We start from the raw sequence: 19,000 nt of genomic DNA, 5'->3' as shown, positions 1-19,000 counted from the left end.
TACCTGGTGTGCGGCATCCCGCTCAGGGTAGTTACGCACGGAGTGACTCATTATGTAAGGGAGGCATGTGGATGTACATGTTCGGCGTTGGATAGCGATTGTGGTAGCCAGGGAAACTAGGTAAAACATAGATACGACGTGATTTTAGGGACACACAAAGAAAGTCTAAACTAATATAATTATGGTAATATGTTGGTAAATGATATATCTCTAGATAGATGATTGTATATGTTTGGCTGGTTAGTAGTTTAGTTAGAACCTAAGGCGCCTCGTGGAGGAACTAAATGCCTTTTTATTATGCGTATGGTATGTTGTATTAGTTGTTGGAAGTTAAGGCGCCTCAGTGGAGGAACTACCTGCCTTAGTTATTGAACTTAAGGATGATGTATTAGTCGTGGAAAGTTAAGGCGCCTCGGTGGAGAAACTAACTGCTGTAGGGATTGTGTATATATATGTATAATTATATGTTGTATTTTAGAGCTACTCACACCAGCATTTTTATAATGCTGACCCGATTTGCATGTTTGCTTATCGGGTGTGTTCATTAAATGAACACAGTTGATAAGTCTTGACAGGTTTAGTGTTGAAGAAGGTTGGCTGCTGCTTGTGGTTTGCATTAGCATTGCATTTCAGGATGTATTTTGTTTTCCCTTAAAGTGATATAGATTTTCAGTCTAGACAATGTATTTGTACTTTCATTTGTAATTTTAAATAAGGAGTTGTTGAAAAGAGATTTGTAACCTAATCTTATTTGTAAATTTTTGTAATGAAGAGGACATTTGTTTAATTGAAATTTTTATTGGTTTTAATTATCGCGATATTTAAAACTGTTTATGGGTTTTGGAAGTTGAGAGTCGCCACACCTCGAAATCGAAGAGTCGGGGACAAATAATGTTTTTCCAATTGCCGAATCCGAGGGTGTGACATCCGCTTTGTCACATCCAATACGATCCCGCCGGGACACCGGGTCGCTATGGGCCGAAAGTGGAAACTACTGATCCGGCGTTTCACCATACGCTTCTTCCCGATCTTCCCCGCGTAGTAGAACTCGCCCCCACATCACCACAAATAGCGGGGACGAACTCACCAGCCGACCTGGCGACCTTTTGCTTCGTGTCGCTACACTCCGCTAAATGGCGTGACGATCGTGTCGCTACCCGATCGCGCGACCTAAACACAATGCCACCACCGGACGCCCAACCCTCCTAGGTCGCTTATGACTCTTCGCCTCTACGATTTCCCTTTCCTCTTCGCGATCATCATGCACATGAGGCTCAAACTACATCCTTTCCATTATCAGCGGAGAAGTTTCCCTCACGCTGTCTTTTCCCCTCGCGTATGGATGACATCTCGCCATGTTAAAACCTAAGAAACAAACGTACTGTCACATGAGTTACAGTTTTAGCCCAACCTTTATCAACGAAAAGAGTTCTCACATAAGAGAATGAACATACCCGAATAAGCAAAGAATGGAAGAAATGAAGCGACAAATGAGCAGAGCAAGAAGACGAAGAAGCTTTGGGACGAAGACAAGCAAATACTTGTTTTTGGTATTCGATGAGCCGTTTTTATTCAAAAGGAAACGTCTTTTCCTAAGCGCCTCATAATTACCTTGAGACGCCAAACGCCATCTGCCTGCCATCATTATGTTCCTTGAACCGCTCGTATCCCTCCACGTGTCAGGCACGCGAGGGAATACTGCTGTTAATGACACTGGACACGAAACGATTTGACCTGCTTCACAGATCCGAAGCCAGCGACCTGGTGGCCTCATTACGAGTACCGCCTCAGAGCTGCAGGTAATTTAACACCCAGACGATCATGCCAACTTACTAGCCAGGCGCAGAGAAGTTGTCACTGCAACGTACCTGCCATTCTTTGTTATACGCACCGAGATCACACACAACTATCGTTAAGCAAGCAGTTCATACATCATAGCGGAACAAGCGACAAGCATACCATACACACAATCAACAAGCTATCTTAGCAAGATAGAAACATAATAACTTAATCAGGTTGCTGAGACTACTCAGGAAATCCAACCCGGCTAAATAATATTCGTTCCCACAGGAATACCCCAACATAGAACGGAGCACCAGGTCATTCATCGCGGCCGACGATACTGGATAAAAGACGAACCGCCTGGGTTACCCCAGAAACCCAAAATTTATTGTATCACAACCTATAAGCTGCCAGTTTAACATCACAAATTTACACCTCGCCATCTCTGGGCTCAACAATTAACCCTCCGGGCACGAGTGATTCATCAATCTCAGCCTCCCTCCCAGTCATCATAACAGATACTCCATCCAAGTCTAAACTCATCAGCACATCAAACGCAGCGGCCGCATCGGGCCGGTTGGTATATGTCGATCATGAGCCACGACCTCAGAAGTAACAGGGGCAATACTAATTCCTCCCAAGACTGTTTCTACCCCGAGGTAAGGCGTGTAGCCTGCATGATTTGTCTTCAAAGCGTTGTAGTCCGCCTCCAGTTCAACGAAGTCTGCATCCAGAACATCATAGGCTTTGGTAGCGTCCTGAGCAACCTTCTTGCAGTGCAAGGCATAATCATTCAACCTACCAATTTCCACAGTCGTTGCCGGGGCGTTTCTTCTTGACTCAGTAGTTTTTGCCTCGGCTCTTCAACTTCCGTGTCTTTCAACATCTTGGCCAAACTCAACGCTTTGATGAGCTTTCTTGGATCTTCCGGTTCCTCGCGTTCCATCTTGAGGCCTCCCGGACGGCGTTCTTCATTTCGTGGGACAGCCTTCACCACCGTTTCTCTATCGCCTCCCGCGAACCGGGCAATCTCTTTCAATTTTGAAACCCACTTACGGTACCAAATACACACGCATGGTTAATAGCCACAAAACATCGGCGTTCATACGAAGACAATTACATCAAATAAAGATAGACACGCATACCAAACATTGTGCAATTTCCATTCGCCTTAGATTATCAGCCAGCCCTTTCTCATCCAACTCCCTGCGGTTGCCATCCAGAGCTATCTGTTCTAACAGGCAACCCGATATCTTACTCGATCTGAAGCTACAATCACTTCGCTTCACAGTTCGTTGTGCCCCATGCTCATTGAGGAACACAAATTGTCCCTCCAGGTTGTCAGCCGCCATAATAGCCTTTCCACTCGCCTTACGAGGAGCTTTCGCTTTCGCCAGCGGACTGGGTTCACGCCCCCGTCGGGGTGCACTAGAACCCGCCCCGAAGGTGGCCAAGTCCATGACCGCTTTCAGTCGCTTCCACTCGGTGAGAAACCGTAGCCCGGTGCCGGGCCACCATCGAACCGCCCGGCTTTGAGGCTCTCCCCTAAGCACGCACGCGCTACATTTTCGTGAACTTCGGATAGCGTCTTGTTCGGTAGGCCGCGTAGCGCCTCTTCTCCGACCTGCTCCTCGCTAGAGGATTGAAAACCACTGTTTCCAACTCCAGCGCATCGATCGAACCTCCTTCGTATGGAAGCTTCGATCCTCCGACCCCGAGGCACCACCTCTAGCAGGTCGCCTCACACCACTATGCACCCGTTGCCTCTCTTCTCGTGTTACTAAGTCACTCGTTCGCGTCTCCATCACTTCTTCCCTTGTCTGACCTCGAGCTCGGTCTTTTTGCGCCTTCCTTTTTTCTCGGATTGCAGGCCCACCCTTTTCCACAAAGAAGTGTGCAACCTCAGGCAGCTTCGCTTGCTTTTCTTCACGAGTCAACCGCGCGAACCTCTCTATCTCCCCACGATCAGTTCGCTTCTTCACGAAAAACTCTGCAATCAAAGCAAAACAAGGGCCTGTTAAAACAACTATCAAACGTTCTGAAGAGCAACAACAGAAAAATGTTCCTACCCACCCTTTTCCACAAAGAAGTGTGCAACCTCAGGCAGCTTCGCTTGCTTTTCTTCACGAGTCAACCGCGCGAACCTCTCTATCTCCCCACGATCAGTTCGCTTCTTCATGGAAAACTCTGCAATCAAAGCAAAACAAGGGCCTGTTAAAACAACTATCAAACGTTCTGAAGAGCAACAACAGAAAAATGTTCCTACCCACCGGATATGTTACAAATCCTAGTTCGCAATATACACCCGCTCACACAAGTAATTAATTAACTAGCAACAACGACCTCTTGGTCGGGCCTCATTGCTTACTCCATCAATCCGGTGAACGAAGTCGTCATGGTTTGCAAGCTAAAATTCATATTTCCCGATCGCCGTACCACATAGTGCTCTACTATGTCAGATACCCTTATGTCATATTCCCCGCTCGCGTTCAACAGGTTGAACACCTTAAATAATCGCCAGGTGTTACCCACGAACTGACAAGGAGATTTCCAACAAAGCGCCAAGAAGTCATATACCAGTTTCGAGAACGGTATGTGCATATGCGCTCTCAGCTGACCCTCACAGATTATTATTCCACCATTTGGCGGGTTGTACTCCTCACTCCGAACGTTTTCACTCAACCGTGGTTCGTATATCTCCAGGTCGGGGACATTAATCCCATAAGCTGCCCTCAGTTCGGGGAACGAGTTGGCAGCACGACGGTTTACACTTCTAAGGGGCACATCGCTTGATGACGACATCTCCCCGCCTCGGCGTCGCGGCTCGCCACCCTCGACCTAGATCGGTATTACCTTCACCTATCCTATCATCTTCATCCAAATCAGCCTCAACGCCAACACTCACCGCTTCTTCATCCTCATACTCTCCCACAACTCAAGGATATCTCCGGACCTCCTCCCGATCGAGAGTGTCATCGAGTCGGACATTATGGCAAGTCTTTTCTATCAATTACTCGCTTAAACCCTATAACCTTACGATGACCAACCTACTTAACAAAGCGACTGAATGAGCGAGGAAATCAAATTGAAAATGGAAAGGTAACAGCCAGTTGTAAGCACTCACCGAGAAACCCCCTGCGTTTTTGGCGGAAGAAGAAAACACGCAATACCTTTTCGATGTCCCAAATTTGATTTTGTATAAACCGCCCGCTTCGGTTACCAATAAGTTATGATTACGACCAGCTCTAGCCTTGCATTACCGCGTGTTCAAGGTATTGTCTTTTCAGTGACTCCAGATAATCGCGGCGACACGTTTCCTCTTCAATCGCTACGATTACATCGCGTGCATATTACGACATAACTTCCCGCCAAATTGTCGGGCCTCATGATTCAAAAGTTGCACCATCGGTCGAATCGTCCACCCCGGATCGCTTCATGCTCCACACGTTCTTCCATTATTATTTTTTCTCTCAGTGAACGTTTCCGTAACATAAACACTCTACCGGAGAGGGCGTGTAGGGAGTGATATCCTCATAAGGTTATCATACACGATAGAGCATAAGGCGACCTCCAAACCCGACTGCGGAGCGGTTCCTTGTGAACAAGCGTAATGCGGCTTAACTTCGGGACATCGACCTCCAAGATCGACGCGCGAGCGGTTCCTTTTATGAACACGCGTAATGCGCAGGCTTAAAGCTTAACTTCGGGACATCGACCTCCAAGACCGATCTGCGGAGTAGCTCCTTTCGGTGTAGGTGGTATAAACAAAGATGGCTCGATGCGAAACACATGGCCAAAGACAAAACGCCTTGAATAAGGTCACCACCGGGAGTAATCATTACCAAAATCATTATTGATTGATCCTTCTCACTTCCAGGAAATAAAAGGCTGACCGTGCCAACTCCCCAATCAAACACCGACTTATAATATAACTAGCCCAACACTCATTCACGATCTCCACCTTACACGTGTACAAGAAACACACGTGTCTTCCGGATTGACATGTCCTTAAGCCTATAAATACAACCTGTTTGAACTACGGCGGACCTGATTCCTCTCTCCCCTAGAAAAGAAAAACCAAAAAGAGAATACGTAGGCAGCTCGCTCACAAATTCCCTCCAAAAGATCTCAACTCTCTTCCCACATCCCACGCAATCATCAAGGAAAACCAAAACCCACCTTTACAGGGACCAAATTTTATTCAAAGTTGCACGTATTTGTCTTCAGAGGAGTTGTTACTCTGTCACAAGAACAGTACTTTTAAAACTGAGAGATTACGCACACGCTCACGAAATCTGATTCTGTTTTTCAGTTCTTTCCTTAAAAAGTTAAAAGCACACATTCCACTTTTTGCTTTTCTGTTTTGGTCGGTTTGTATTCTGCAAAGAAAACAAAGAAAAAAAAAGAGTCCGTGGCTGAATTGGCTGTTAAACGAACAAGAGAAGGAGAAGAAGTGGAGAAGGGTGTTTCTGCTACTATGGAAGTTGAGAATAAAGAGTCTAGTAACTGTATGTCTTCTGTGATTCCTGGATGGTTTTCTGAAATTAGCCCAATGTGGCCAGGTTTGAATATTTTTTCTTCAATATTTCATTTTTGAGTTTTTGATCATTGGGAATTGCTTATTTATGGTCTTTTAAGAAACGGACTTCTATTATTTTCTTCAAAAATCTAGTGTTGTTTGTTGTCTGTTTTTAATTGGATTCATAGTGTCTTAAGTTTTCTGTTCCTAGAGATAGCTTATATTATATGCTTAGGTGATTTCTCTTTACTGCTATTTTAAGTGGTTATATAAGACATGAGTTGCCTGAAGTTTCTCAGCTGATTGGCTTTTCACTTGTTGAATATGTAAGCATGTGTTAGTTTACTATTGATAGTGTTCTGATGTGTTTTCGAAATAATTTCTAGTGTATGGTTTTATTTGTACTGCTACTGTTAATGCTTCATTTTAATTGCAATTTGTACGCAACATTCTCTATTTTTATAGTTTTTTCGTTACGGTCAAGTTTAATCATGCTGTTGCTGACTTGCTGCTGTTGTTTGTTCTCTTTGGAAAATTCGTTTAGAAATAAAAAATTGCCCAACGTTGCTAGGAGAATTTCTTTAGTGAGACACTTTAGGTGGAATTGTTCTGCATTTTATATTTATACTTCTTTACATTATGGTTTGGTTTATTCTTCGTTTGTTTCACATATATTTCATGTATGTGTAGTTGTAGATAGATGGACAAGCAGAGGGATTGTATGACTGCTTAATGTTTATACAATCCGATTATGGTTAATGTGTGGAATTTTATTTTATCAACAGGATCTGTCTTCTATCATTCTCAATTTTTCATATAATATGTGATTGGCTGTCTCTATATTGTTTTTGCTTCAACTGTTTCCCTGCTTACTTTGCTTCATTCAAATCTGCATTCATCGTCAACAATTTGTGGTTTTGCGAGAGACGGTCTTTATGTCATTTTTTCCCTAGATATTGCAATCTTGTGTCTTGTCAAAATTCTTTTTCATGTACTGTTGTGAAATATACTCTTAAACTCTTTTCTTCTCTTGTAATTTTTGTATTAGTATTAATACACACATTCTTCCCCAGTCCCCATGTTAATGAATATATGAAGGAAAACAAAAGAACATATACTGATGATACTACTTTGTTTTGTGTTCCTCAGGAGAAGCTCACTCTTTGAAGGTGGAAAAGATATTGTTTCAACAGAAATCGAAATACCAAGATGTTATGGTTTTCCAGGTTATAAGTTCTTGAATGTATATAACAGCCCTTATGGTCTTTGTTTTGTTTCCTATCATGTTATAATTATTGTGATCTTATTGTGTATACGGTGTTGTTCTTGTTTCAGTCATCAACATATGGTAAGGTTCTGATCTTGGATGGGGTGATACAAGTCACAGAACGTGATGAGTGTGCGTACCGAGAAATGATTACTCACCTTCCACTTTGCTCCATTCCAAACCCTAAGAAGGTCTTTTCTTCATTTTTTTAAATACAATACGAGCATAATTTACATGTCGGCATAGATAATAAGATATTACACAGACTTTAACTTGGAGGATTGGATGTAAAGGAGGAAAACTTCAATGCAACGATGATATAGCCAAGTCTTAGTTTAACAACAATTGTATCTCCTTATTATTACTTGTTTATCATCAACTTCTTTTTTTCTTTCTCCAATTCGGTATTGGATCGTAATTATGTATGTCTTCACCAATTTTATTGCTATGAAAGATATATCAATCTATTATAGTGCTGTAGTAAACGCTTGTCGCTTCTAATTTGTCTGGTGGTTGTGATTTTCTGTACTTCACAATACATTTATAAAGCAACCGAGATTTTTTTTTCTTTTTTGTTGAGTTGCAGGTATTGGTTATTGGAGGAGGAGATGGAGGTGTTCTGTGTGAAGTTTCTCGCCACTCCTCTGTAGAACAGATAGATATATGTGAGATTGATGCCATGGTCGTTGATGTGAGTAAATGATGAATTCCATCACCTTTATTTGAATGTAATAACTGTAAAAGTTAATCAATTATATGATAGGACTTGTCACAATGGGAAGGTTGTACTTTTGTGAAACATCATGGGTTTGAGTCACAGAAGCAGCCCCTCCACATGCAGTGGTAAGTCTGTATACAGATGACCCTTCCCAGACCCTGCATTGCCAGGAACCTCGTGCACAGGGCTAGCCCCTTTAAATTATAAATCAATATAAGTAATAATAACTTGAAGAACATAAAAATTTATTACTTCTTTGCTCAGGTACTCTTGAAGTAGCTGACTTCATATTGCATATGCAATCTGAAGGTCTATATTTCTAATCTAAGAGCTTGGCTGGTTTTGCAATCAATCATAACTGTAGGTACTGAATTCTTCTTGTCTAGGTTTCTAAGCAACATTTTCCAGACCTAGCTGTTGGGTTTCAAGATCCTCGTGTAACCCTCCACATTGGTGATGGTATGACCATTTATCCATTAGACTCTACTTGTGCACTAAAGTCATGCTATCATCATCATCATCACCTTCATATATATTCATTTTTTTTTTGTTAGCGTCATCTGTTTTCTGTGTTTCTTACGATTATGCAGGAGTTGCATATTTGAATGCTGTTCCTGAAGGTACTTATGATGCTATCATAGTGGATTCTTCTGATCCAATTGGTAATACTTTTATCTTCAAACCACTTCGTCCAAACCTTTGCTGTGGAATTTGGGCTTGTCGGTGATGTTGGTTGAATTTCTTAGTACTTTCTTGCAACTTGCACCAGGGCCTGCACAAGAGCTTTTTGAAAAACCTTTCTTTCAATCAGTGGCAAAAGCTCTGCGCCCAGGAGGGGTTGTATGCACCCAGGCAGAAAGCATATGGCTTCATATGCACATCATTGAGAACATTGTTGCAAACTGTCGTCAGATATTCAAGGGTTCTATCAACTATGCATGGACAACAGTTCCTACATATCCAAGGTATGCATATGTTGAACCGAGTGATTTTTTCCCCCTTATTACCAATTCTATCTGAAATGTCAGTTATTAGTAATACAGATAGGGTAGATTGTAGTGGTAGGGAGTTTAGGAACGTTAACGAAATTTGACTCTTACAAACTCACGATCGTTGCCACATTTAGAAGAATTGGCTGATTTGGCGTGGATATGTTCTCCTCCTATATGGATTATCTCCACACAAGATCAGATTCATCCAAAATATATAGCATAACCAAGGATACTCCAATTTAAGGTGAAAATGAGTGACCCTGAATTCTCCAATTGGTACTTAACCTCCGGTGGGTGTAGACATTGCAGATCATTCTCATAAACAATCAACCAAAACCAAAATTTCGAACTGTGCCAATGATCCTGAATTGTTTGTGTCCCTCCATTGTAATTATGTTATGATTGGATAATGGATTGATGTGTTAATGCTATCGCTCAATTTTGTCACAGTGGAGTAATTGGTTTCATGCTTTGCTCTACGGAAGGGCCAGCAGTTGATTTCAAGCATCCAGTGAACCCACTAGATGAGAATGAGGACCATAGCAAAGCAAAGGGACCCTTGAAGTTCTACAACCCAGAGGTAGTTTTCCCTTATTTGGTTCTTTGGATTAGTATATGAGTTTATCTTTTCTCATCTGTTATGTTCTTAATCCCGTCTAGATACATTCAGCTGCATTCTGTTTGCCATCGTTCGCGAAGGTGATCAACAATCAGAGTATGTGATAAAGCTTCCAATAGCATTAAGAAGCAGGATTAGCTGTTGAAACTCACTCAACACATTTCAAACAGTAAATAAGTTGAGGTTATAGTTGGTTCCTGTTAGCGTAGGTTGAATGGGAAGAGAGATGAAGATCAATTGTCAATTGGAACTTGGACAGGTTTTGTACCATCTGATCAGGTTTTGTAACAATGGTATTCAGTTTGTGGTACCCTCAAAACTCAAAAATATCTGTTAAAGAAATCCTGAATCACTTTTCCCAAACGGGACTTGTTGCTTCATGATAATGCATATACGAACGAGCTTGATAAATAGAAAAATAAATGTTAGAAACTCATACGGGATCATGGCTATAGTTTTAGAGTGACTATAACTTCACCAGGAGATCTAAAATCAAGAAACGGGTGAACTCTTTAGGATCCAAAAGAATTAAGAAAGGTTTTGCAGGAAATGCTGAATACCAAGTCAGGCGGCAGCGACCTAGTAAGGTACAGTTTTTCATCTTTGTCCATAGCTTCCGCCAACTGGCTATTTGTGTCAAAACATGAGGGGTTTCTAGAATGCTTTGACGTGTTTTTTGTTTTGATGTGCAAATAAAGCTCAGTATCGTTTGGATGTGGAAAATTATAATGCGACAATACATTCCACAGAACAACCCAGAAGTCTCTGTAAGTGCAGCTATGCCTGTTCGAAGTATTCTGAAAGAAATTTGGCTTCCTTCCATCTCTCAGCTAGTCTCTGTTTTCTTGGGATCTCGTAAACATGCTGACCTTGTTACACTTGTATGCCTTTTTCAGTCTATTCAAGTAGTAACAGTAAAGAACTTCCAACAATTGAGGAAGGCACTAACGGATTTCTGCGAGGATCATTTTTATCTGGATGCAGACTTCTAAGCTAAGGTGCACTAGCTAAACCTCTAGCAGCTCGTGATGCATTCTAATTTATTTAGTAACTTATTTGGCTTCAAGTTAACTCCAAAAAAATGGCCAAATTCGATTCATGCATTCCACCCTGAAATCTGAATACACTAAAATTGGTTGTGCTCCCAAGGAGTAAACCTGCAGATTTATCTTGTGTGTTTGATGTTTCTAAATAACATATATATTATTAAGTATGAACTATGACACAAACTTATATTTTTGCTGGGTAGCTTTTGTATTGTACAAAATCTATACTATTAGGATTGGTTATTAGTCCCCACTACCTAAAAGTTCTAATCCGACAATAGGAATTTTGTAGATTGTTCAGCAAAGTCAGAGTTTTCGTAAATTATAGATGTGGTAACTAGGATTGGTCATTAGTTCCGGCCATGGGAAGTTATTTGCTGCCAGAAAATTTCTAGTCCCAGAATAGCCGATTTGAAGTCGGATTGAACCATCAGGTTATTACAAATTTGATTTTCTGACAGCAATGCTCTTTTCAAATGTGTATCTGCTTACTACTGTATGGTCACATGGTTACATCTACAAAAACTTCTAATCACATTAGGCTGTCTGAAATCAACTGGCAAAAGTTAGGAGTTTTTCTGCAGGTTAAGGCTGTGTTCAACTTCCAGATGTTGAAGTTCCTTTCGAATTTTATCTCTCAATTCTTTATCTTTAAAAGTTCAAACTTAACGTATATACCTAGAGCGATAAGTTCCAATTGCCAAAAAGTAGAGATTCATTAATAGAAGACGTTGTAAAACTGCTGAAAGGAATCCAAGAAGACTCATGGTTCTACATATTTTTTTGCAAGAAATTGATTTAACTGCTGCTTCAGACTTCCGTCTTCAAACACGCCACATATGGACTGCAGATTAAGTGTAAAACAATCTCAAAATTTAAACAATATAATGAGTTTGGAAATTTATATTAGGACTATGGAAACACTTGACAATACTAAATACGTTGTAAAAATGATTTCACAGCAAATGCAACTTCATCTGTATAAACAGTTGCAATCTAAAACTATATCACTTTCCCCCAAATCAAGCTTACATACAATAACCCAGTTGGTATTCCACTGTAACCGAATTCTTCATTGACTCCTCCCACATGAAGCCATGCGATGCTTGCACTGAAAGACCAATAAAAGAATAAAAAGAGAAAAAAAAATGCCCGTACTTTTCTACCTTCAACAATATACAAAGAGATCTTCGACGCTTCAAATCCTTGTCTCTCTGTTGAAATTGCAGCACCCACATTCCAAATAGCATGGACCTCCTTCCATTTCGTTAATGCAGTGACGAAGGTTAGTGTGTATAATACAATGTAGACCACCTTATCTGATGACGTGACAAAGACGCCAACAGCACGCCAAGTTACAAAAAAAACATAACTAACAAAAGACACTAACCATAAAAAGCTGAATCTAATCAAAGGGGTTTTCCATTTTGTTATGGAGACGAGTCTTAGCAACATTGCCTTGAGCTTCGTTACTTGCCATCCTTCTTCGATCACTGTTGCAAAATAGACAACTATGACTGCTGTTAGGAGGACAGGAAGATGGAACTGAACCATGTAGAAGAGATTGATTTTAAGAAAATAATAGGTGGTGAGATAGACCCAACTGAATAGATTGGTATCAATAGGAAAAGTCCTTATGCGTTTCGACATTTCAATACTGATATCTCTAATGATAAGATTGTGAAGTTGATTGGTAACAAACAAAGAAAGTAAGATGTGGATCCTGGAGGTTATGAACTTGGGAATTCTAAGAAGGATGTTTGTACCTTTCTTCTGAATCACAGAAACAGTATGGAAGCCAAGCTTCCTCATTGACACACTAGAGTTTTCCTTCTCCATGCCTTAACTTGCTAACTTCTATTGATCTGTTCAACTTCATACACATGGTGGATCATATCTCATTTAGTCAAGCTTAATTAAATAACATGTATAACTTAAATAATGAATACAGGCTACTGAGTTAGTTGCAGATTATATTTAAATTGGGAGTCTTGTTATCCAAGGTGAATAAGTTACACATAGTCAGACGTAAAAAAGAATAAATTCCGTGGCCCTTCTTCCCACTAGGCATGGGAGACCACGGCCATGGCGGAAGCTACATAATGGCTTTTGAAAATTACGCCACTGTTTTCCAATGCACCGGCATACGTTTCAAATAGAAATTAATGTGTTCTTATGGAACTTGACAAACATGCATTGATTATTACTCATCTTGATCAAATGAATTGAAGATGTACCACATCGATATTGTCCCAACTTAGGCACTGTGGACCTCCGACAGTGTGGGGTTTTCGGACTCCGGACAGCAGTTTCCCAAGAAGTCACCCATCCTTGGACTACTCATGCTTAACTATGAAGTTCTCACCAAACCCACAACCAAACGATCTGGAAAAGGCCTCGATGTTAGGATTTGGAGGATAAATTACTAATAGCCAGGATCTTTGGATAGCTACTTAAGCGAAGTGGGATCACACATGACGCAACCGTCACCCATACTCGGGCTAGGCGCCTTTCCATCATACCCCTCCTCAGGCCACGCCCAGGGGTATCACATTTTATAGCAGGACAAGACCAATGAGATCAATTGCGTTGAACAATATATTGATCCCTTTTTCTCGTTCAAATTACCTTTCGAGATGAACTCTGCAAAAATCTGAGTTCAGCTTATATAGATCATTCTTTGTTGATTTTGATCTGACATGCACATGCAGTTCATATGGAGTGAATGGCTAATGAAGCATGAACTAGTCTTGTTTTGGTAAAAAGCCACGACTAAGTTGAGTAACACACAAAATTCACGTTTCCATTTATCAGGTCACAACAATTTACAATGCAAATAAGAATCCAAAAAACCTATATCAAATGGCAATATGTCTGATCATTTTCCAGGAACAAAGTTTGTGGCAAATGCCCAAGCATTGTTGTTAACTGGGTCAGCTAGGTGGTCGGCCAAGTTCTCCAAAGGTCCCTTGCCAGTCACAATTGCTTGAACAAAAAATCCAAACATGGAGAACATTGCCAATCTCCCATTCTTAAGCTCTTTAACCTTCAGCTCGGCAAAAGCCTCGGGATCATCGGCAAGTCCAAGAGGGTCAAAGCTGCCACCGGGATACAACGGGTCAACTACCTCACCAAGTGGTCCACCAGCAATGCGGTAGCCCTCAACTGCTCCCATCAGGATTACTTGTGTGGCCCAGATGGCTAGAATACTTTGGGCATGCACCAAGCTGGGGTTACCCAAGTAGTCCAATCCACCCTCACTGAAAATTTGTGCTCCAGCCTTGAACCATACAGCTTCTCCGAACTTGACCCCATTGCGGGAAAGTAGTTCAGGGAAGACGCAGCCAAGAGCTCCAAGCATTGCCCATCTTGAGTGAATAACCTCAAGTTCACGGTTCTTGGAGAATGTCTCTGGGTCAGCAGAGAGGCCAGCAGTGTCCCAACCGTAGTCACCAGGGAATTCACCGGTTAGATAGGATGGTGCTTCACCAGAGAATGGTCCCAAGTACTTTACTCTATCTGGACCATACCATGGGCTAGATGAGACTGTCTTTGGCTTGCCCCCTGTCTTTCTCATGGTGATCCTTCCTTCACCTAGAATCTCAGACACTGCTGGGGCAAGCTTGACTGCCTTTCCAGCAAAAGTGGGAGAAGACAGTGCCATTGTTGAAGCAGCCATTGCACGAACTGGATGGAAAGAATAGGAAGCGCAGAGGAAATGAAAAGATGAGTACTAGTTGCTAGTACTCTTTGGTATGGTGGTTTGTAAACTTATCGATGCTTGTGACTCTTTGGTCTGAATTAATAGAAGTGGTGAGGGTAAGGGTTCTTTATCTCAAGAGATCTCTATCTCTTTTCTTATTGGTTCGGGTCATTTTGAGCTCGACTTCGTTTGTCCACTTCACAGTCTCTATGCACCATGAGAAACACCAAGTCACCAAAGATATTTGTTGTATGGCTCTTCCACCATTCTTCACTTGCACCCCTTTATGTCCATACATTTTACTAATATATATATATTAGAAAATACAAGTCCACATACTTCTTGTGAGAGTTCTTAGTTGGCCAATCAGCACCTCCCAATTGTCTGGTAAGGTCATTTCATAATCCATATATCTTAGTGAGATATTCATATTGATTGATATGATGACATGGTGCTGCCTTTTGATTGTGTATGTAACATACTAACATGCAGCTTTTTTATCAATCACAGGCTCACAATGTATCAAGGATTCAAGGGACATGTATCAAATTAGTCTTTGAAGACATACAGTTATACATCAATGGAATATGTTTGGCCCGGTCAGTACATTATTTGTAGGAATAGATAAGCCAGTAAATTCCAATATTGGAAGCCGGCCAATCTGTAACAAACACCTCCTGCCACAATTGGCTATCTTTGTGATTCAGAGCAACTTTGAATTCTAGAGGTTAGCATTGTGCATGTCAGTGACGCGAGAATACTTCACTATAATGAGCTTGGCAACTTGGGATTTTGTAAAAGGATACAAAGAGTGATGCACACTTCATAGTGCTATTACTATTTACTACATTCAAATTCTTTCACAGCATCACACATTTTTCCTTAGAAAAAATTACATATCAAAAACTATATCACCTCCCCCCAAATCAAGCTAACATACAAGATTCCAGATATAATTCCACTGTAAACAAACTGTTCATTGACTCCTCCCAAATGAAGCCATTAGATGCTTGCACTGAAAGAAGAATAAAAATAGAACAATAGAAGAAATATTGCCCCTGCTTTTCTACCTTTGAAAACATACAAAGAGATCTCTAGTGCCTCAAATCCTTGTTTCTCGGACATTGCAGCACCCACATTCCATATAGCACTGACTTCCTTCCATTTTGCTAAGGTTGCAATGAAACTTAAGGTGTATAGCACAATGTAGAACACCTTAGTTGAAGATGTCACAAAGAGGCCTACAGCAGTCCAAGTTATCACAAAAACATAACTAACAGCAGACATGAGCCATATCATAAAAAGCAGAATCTATTGAAAGGGGTTCTCCATTTTCCTGTTGTGATGACTCCCAGCAACATCTCTCTCAGATTCATTGTTCTCCATCCTTCATATATGATCGCCGCAGCAAAATAGACAACTATGACTGCCGTTAGGAGGATAGGAACATGGAATCGAAGCGTGTAAAAGAAATTGATTTTGAGAAAATAAAAGGTGGTGAGATAGATCCAACTGTATAAGTTGGTATCTATGGGAAAAGTTGTTACGCGTTTCGACATTTCATTCCAGACGTCTCTGATAATATAATTGTGGAGTAGATCGGTACAATAATAAGGAAGCAAGAAGGGAATGCTGAAGGTTATAAACTTGATAGTTCTGAGAAGGATGTTTATAGCTTTCTTGTTAACCACAGATAAATTGAAGAATCCTAGATTTCTCATTGACACAGACGAATTTTCCTTCTCCATGCTATAACTTGGTAGTGGATATTGATCTGTTCAACTTCATATACATAGTGGATTCAAATTAGTCAAAGTTTAATTAACATGTATAGATTAAACAATGAGTACAGGTTACCAAGTAGTCGAATATTATTATTGTTAACTTACGAGTCTTGTTCCCCAAGGTGAATAAGTTATACATTGTCAGACATAAAATAAAAGTTCCAGGGCCCTTCTTCCCACTAGCCATGGGGGAAGCTACAAAATAGCCTTGCAAGTTCTGCAAATGTTCGCCAATTGTATCATACATCGCGCGGTCTACTGTGTACAAATATACCTACATCGCGTGCTGTATATCAAAGAGAATATAAATGCATTCTTATGGAAGTTGAGATTTTCATTCATTGATTAATGGAGATGGGTTACTTCAGAACTCGATTAAAGTAAGAAACTCGGTTATTTTGGATTGATTCAGATCATATATATCATTTCCCCTTTTCAAATCAGCCTTTTGAAATGAACAGTGAGCAAAATTTTGATATCAGCTCATATAGATCCTTTTTAGTTTAATTCTAAAGTGACACACAGAGATCAGATGAAGTGAATTCCTAATGAGCCATGAAGAAGTATTTTTTTTGTAAAGCCATGAGTATAAATAAGTTGGAGTACGTGGCACACAAAATTCACATTTTCATTTTTCTAGTCACAAACTCACAACAATTTACATCACAAAAAAGACCCCTGTATGAAACGAGAACAGGTCTGATCACTTGCCGGGAACAAAGTTTGTGGCAAACGCCCAAGCATTGTTGTTAACTGGGTCAGCTAGGTGGTCAGCCAAGTTCTCCAAAGGTCCCTTGCCAGTCACAATTGCTTGAACAAAAAATCCAAACATGGAGAACATTGCCAATCTCCCATTCTTAAGTTCTTTAACCTTCAACTCAGCAAAAGCCTCGGGATCATCGGCAAGTCCAAGAGGGTCGAAGCTGCCACCGGGATACAACGGATCGACTACCTCACCAAGTGGTCCACCAGCAATGCGGTAGCCCTCAACTGCTCCCATCAAGATTACTTGTGCGGCCCAGATGGCTAGAATACTTTGGGCATGCACCAGGCTGGGGTTACCCAAGTAGTCCAATCCACCCTCACTGAAAATTTGTGCACCAGCCTTGAACCATACCGCTTCTCCAAACTTCACCCCATTGCGGGAAAGTAGTTCAGGGAAGACGCAACCGAGGGCTCCAAGCATTGCCCATCTTGAGTGAATAACCTCAAGTTCACGGTTCTTGGAGAATGTCTCGGGGTCAGCAGAGAGGCCAGCAGTATCCCAACCATAGTCACCAGGGAATTCACCGGTTAGATAGGATGGTGACTCGCCAGAGAAGGGTCCCAAGTACTTGACTCTATCTGGACCATACCATGGGCTAGATGAGACTGTCTTTGGCTTGCCCCTGTCTTTCTCATGGTGATTCTTCCTTCACCTAGAAGCTCAGAAGCTGATGGGGCTAGCTTTACTGCCTTTCCAGCAAAAGAGGGAGATAGTGCCATTGTTGAAGCAGCCATTATGCTGGCGGATTGAATAATAGGATTCAGAGAAGGGAATTGATTAGCACTAGCTGCTAGCACTCTTTCGTATTGGTGTTAAGCTTAGAGATGCTTGTAACTCTTGTTCAAGTTTGCATTAATAGTAGTAGTGAGAGTGTATGGGGTCCTTATCTTCAAGAGATCTCTCTCTCTTTTCCCATTGGTTTGTGTTATTATGAGTTTGATTTTGTTGTCCACCTCACAGTCTCTATACACCACGAGAAGCACCCAGGATTTTTCTTGTGGCTCTTCCACTTCGCATCATTTCCCCCCTTTCCTGTCCACATATATTACCAGTTACTGAAAAAACAAGGCCACATAAATCTTCTTGTGAGTGTTCTTTGTTGGCCAATCAGCACCTGCCAAGTATCTGGTAAGATGAATTCATATCCTAGCCAGATATATCATATCTGACAGGGCACTTCCTTCGTTTTGATTTTATATTAAACATGCATGCTTGTTGAGTTGTTGTCACAACTCACAAATTCACCATTGTGTCTGTTGGGGTTAATACCAATACCAATTGATTCCCAACTGCACATAACTCGTATTTGAATTCAATTCAACTCCAGACAACAATCTAAATATTCCTACAACCAAACTAATATGCTCAACTCGCTAAACAACTATTAACAACAGATAATAATGTAACGCAAAGTAAAAGAAAACCACTATACAAAGATATACCGTGGTTCGGCCAATGGTGCCTACTTCCACAAGAGCTAGTCTTTATATAAAATAGGAAGGAAGATTACAATCACTCCTTGCAGTCTCTTACCTTACTAGATCACTTCTCTCTCTTTATAGAGTTATATCTCTGTAAAGGTTATCTCTCAATTTTGATAGCTTTCAAGATTGAGTTTTCTCTGACTTTTGTGCTATCTCTCGTGTGTTTGGTTTTGCCAAAAACCCAAACATATAGTGCCAAACTCGCGGTTCTGCAAAAATAGAAGCTTGCCAAAATAGGCATGGGCATGGGGGCTTGGACTTATCTTTAGCCGAACGGGCATTGGCGCGCTTTGCCTGGGCGATGTCCGTGCACTTTAGCG

General features: G+C 41.1%; 3 protein-coding genes and 2 long non-coding RNA genes across 6 annotated transcripts; 2 read left to right on the top strand and 3 right to left on the bottom strand.

Annotated features, from left to right (window-relative positions):
* Positions 1 to 5,935: 5,935 nt before the first annotated feature.
* On the top strand, positions 5,936 to 10,333 carry LOC147523324 (spermidine synthase). Of its 2 annotated transcripts, none has more exons than XM_086598107.1 (9): positions 5,936 to 6,344; positions 7,451 to 7,527; positions 7,637 to 7,759; positions 8,155 to 8,259; positions 8,673 to 8,745; positions 8,877 to 8,948; positions 9,056 to 9,251; positions 9,729 to 9,858; positions 9,939 to 10,333. In XM_086598107.1, the coding sequence occupies exons 1-9, from the start codon at positions 6,260 to 6,262 to the stop codon at positions 9,999 to 10,001; spliced, it is 924 nt and encodes a 307-aa protein (XP_086454233.1). In that variant the 5' UTR covers positions 5,936 to 6,259; the 3' UTR covers positions 10,002 to 10,333. The 2 variants fall into 2 exon arrangements, with proteins under 2 accessions (XP_086454233.1, XP_086454239.1); XM_086598113.1 differs by having other exon boundaries at positions 5,992 to 6,290.
* A 13-nt stretch (positions 10,334 to 10,346) lies between these two features.
* On the top strand, positions 10,347 to 15,296 carry LOC147523321 (uncharacterized). The gene is made up of 4 exons (XR_015216004.1): positions 10,347 to 10,484; positions 10,596 to 10,664; positions 10,794 to 10,895; positions 15,157 to 15,296. It is a non-coding gene; the product is annotated as an uncharacterized LOC147523321 (long non-coding RNA).
* LOC147523323 (uncharacterized) lies at positions 12,088 to 12,820 on the bottom strand. Its single transcript, XR_015216006.1, has 3 exons — positions 12,710 to 12,820; positions 12,334 to 12,436; positions 12,088 to 12,200 (listed from the first exon to the last, which is right to left on the bottom strand). It is a non-coding gene; the product is annotated as an uncharacterized LOC147523323 (long non-coding RNA).
* On the bottom strand, positions 13,726 to 14,923 carry LOC147523322 (chlorophyll a-b binding protein, chloroplastic-like). The gene has a single exon (XM_086598118.1). The coding sequence runs from the start codon at positions 14,620 to 14,622 to the stop codon at positions 13,822 to 13,824; it is 801 nt and encodes a 266-aa protein (XP_086454244.1). The 5' UTR covers positions 14,623 to 14,923; the 3' UTR covers positions 13,726 to 13,821.
* Positions 15,297 to 16,805: 1,509 nt separating the features above from the next.
* On the bottom strand, positions 16,806 to 18,073 carry LOC147523320 (chlorophyll a-b binding protein of LHCII type 1). Its single transcript, XM_086598123.1, has one exon. It carries the CDS (start codon positions 17,614 to 17,616, stop codon positions 17,134 to 17,136), a length of 483 nt encoding a protein of 160 aa, XP_086454249.1. The 5' UTR covers positions 17,617 to 18,073; the 3' UTR covers positions 16,806 to 17,133.
* Between the last annotated feature and the right edge of the window lie 927 nt (positions 18,074 to 19,000).

Source organism: Coptis chinensis, chromosome 1, assembly GCF_015680905.1.
Source record: "Coptis chinensis isolate HL-2020 chromosome 1, ASM1568090v1, whole genome shotgun sequence".
Taxonomy (NCBI): domain Eukaryota; kingdom Viridiplantae; phylum Streptophyta; class Magnoliopsida; order Ranunculales; family Ranunculaceae; genus Coptis; species Coptis chinensis.
Note: the sequence above shows the minus strand (reverse complement) of the source record. Positions and strands in the feature narration are given on the sequence as shown.

Bases quoted from the DNA above. Each gene is read 5' to 3' on its own strand.
- LOC147523320 (XM_086598123.1), bottom strand. From the start codon at position 17,616: ATGCTTGGAGCCCTCGGTTGCGTCTTCCCTGAACTACTTTCCCGCAAT.
- LOC147523322 (XM_086598118.1), bottom strand. From the start codon at position 14,622: ATGGCTGCTTCAACAATGGCACTGTCTTCTCCCACTTTTGCTGGAAAG.
- LOC147523324 (XM_086598107.1), top strand. From the start codon at position 6,260: ATGGAAGTTGAGAATAAAGAGTCTAGTAACTGTATGTCTTCTGTGATT. The intron at 7,760-8,154 runs GTCTTTTCTTCA...GTTGAGTTGCAG, and splicing joins CCATTCCAAACCCTAAGAAG to GTATTGGTTATTGGAGGAGG. The intron at 8,746-8,876 runs GTATGACCATTT...ACGATTATGCAG, and splicing joins AACCCTCCACATTGGTGATG to GAGTTGCATATTTGAATGCT.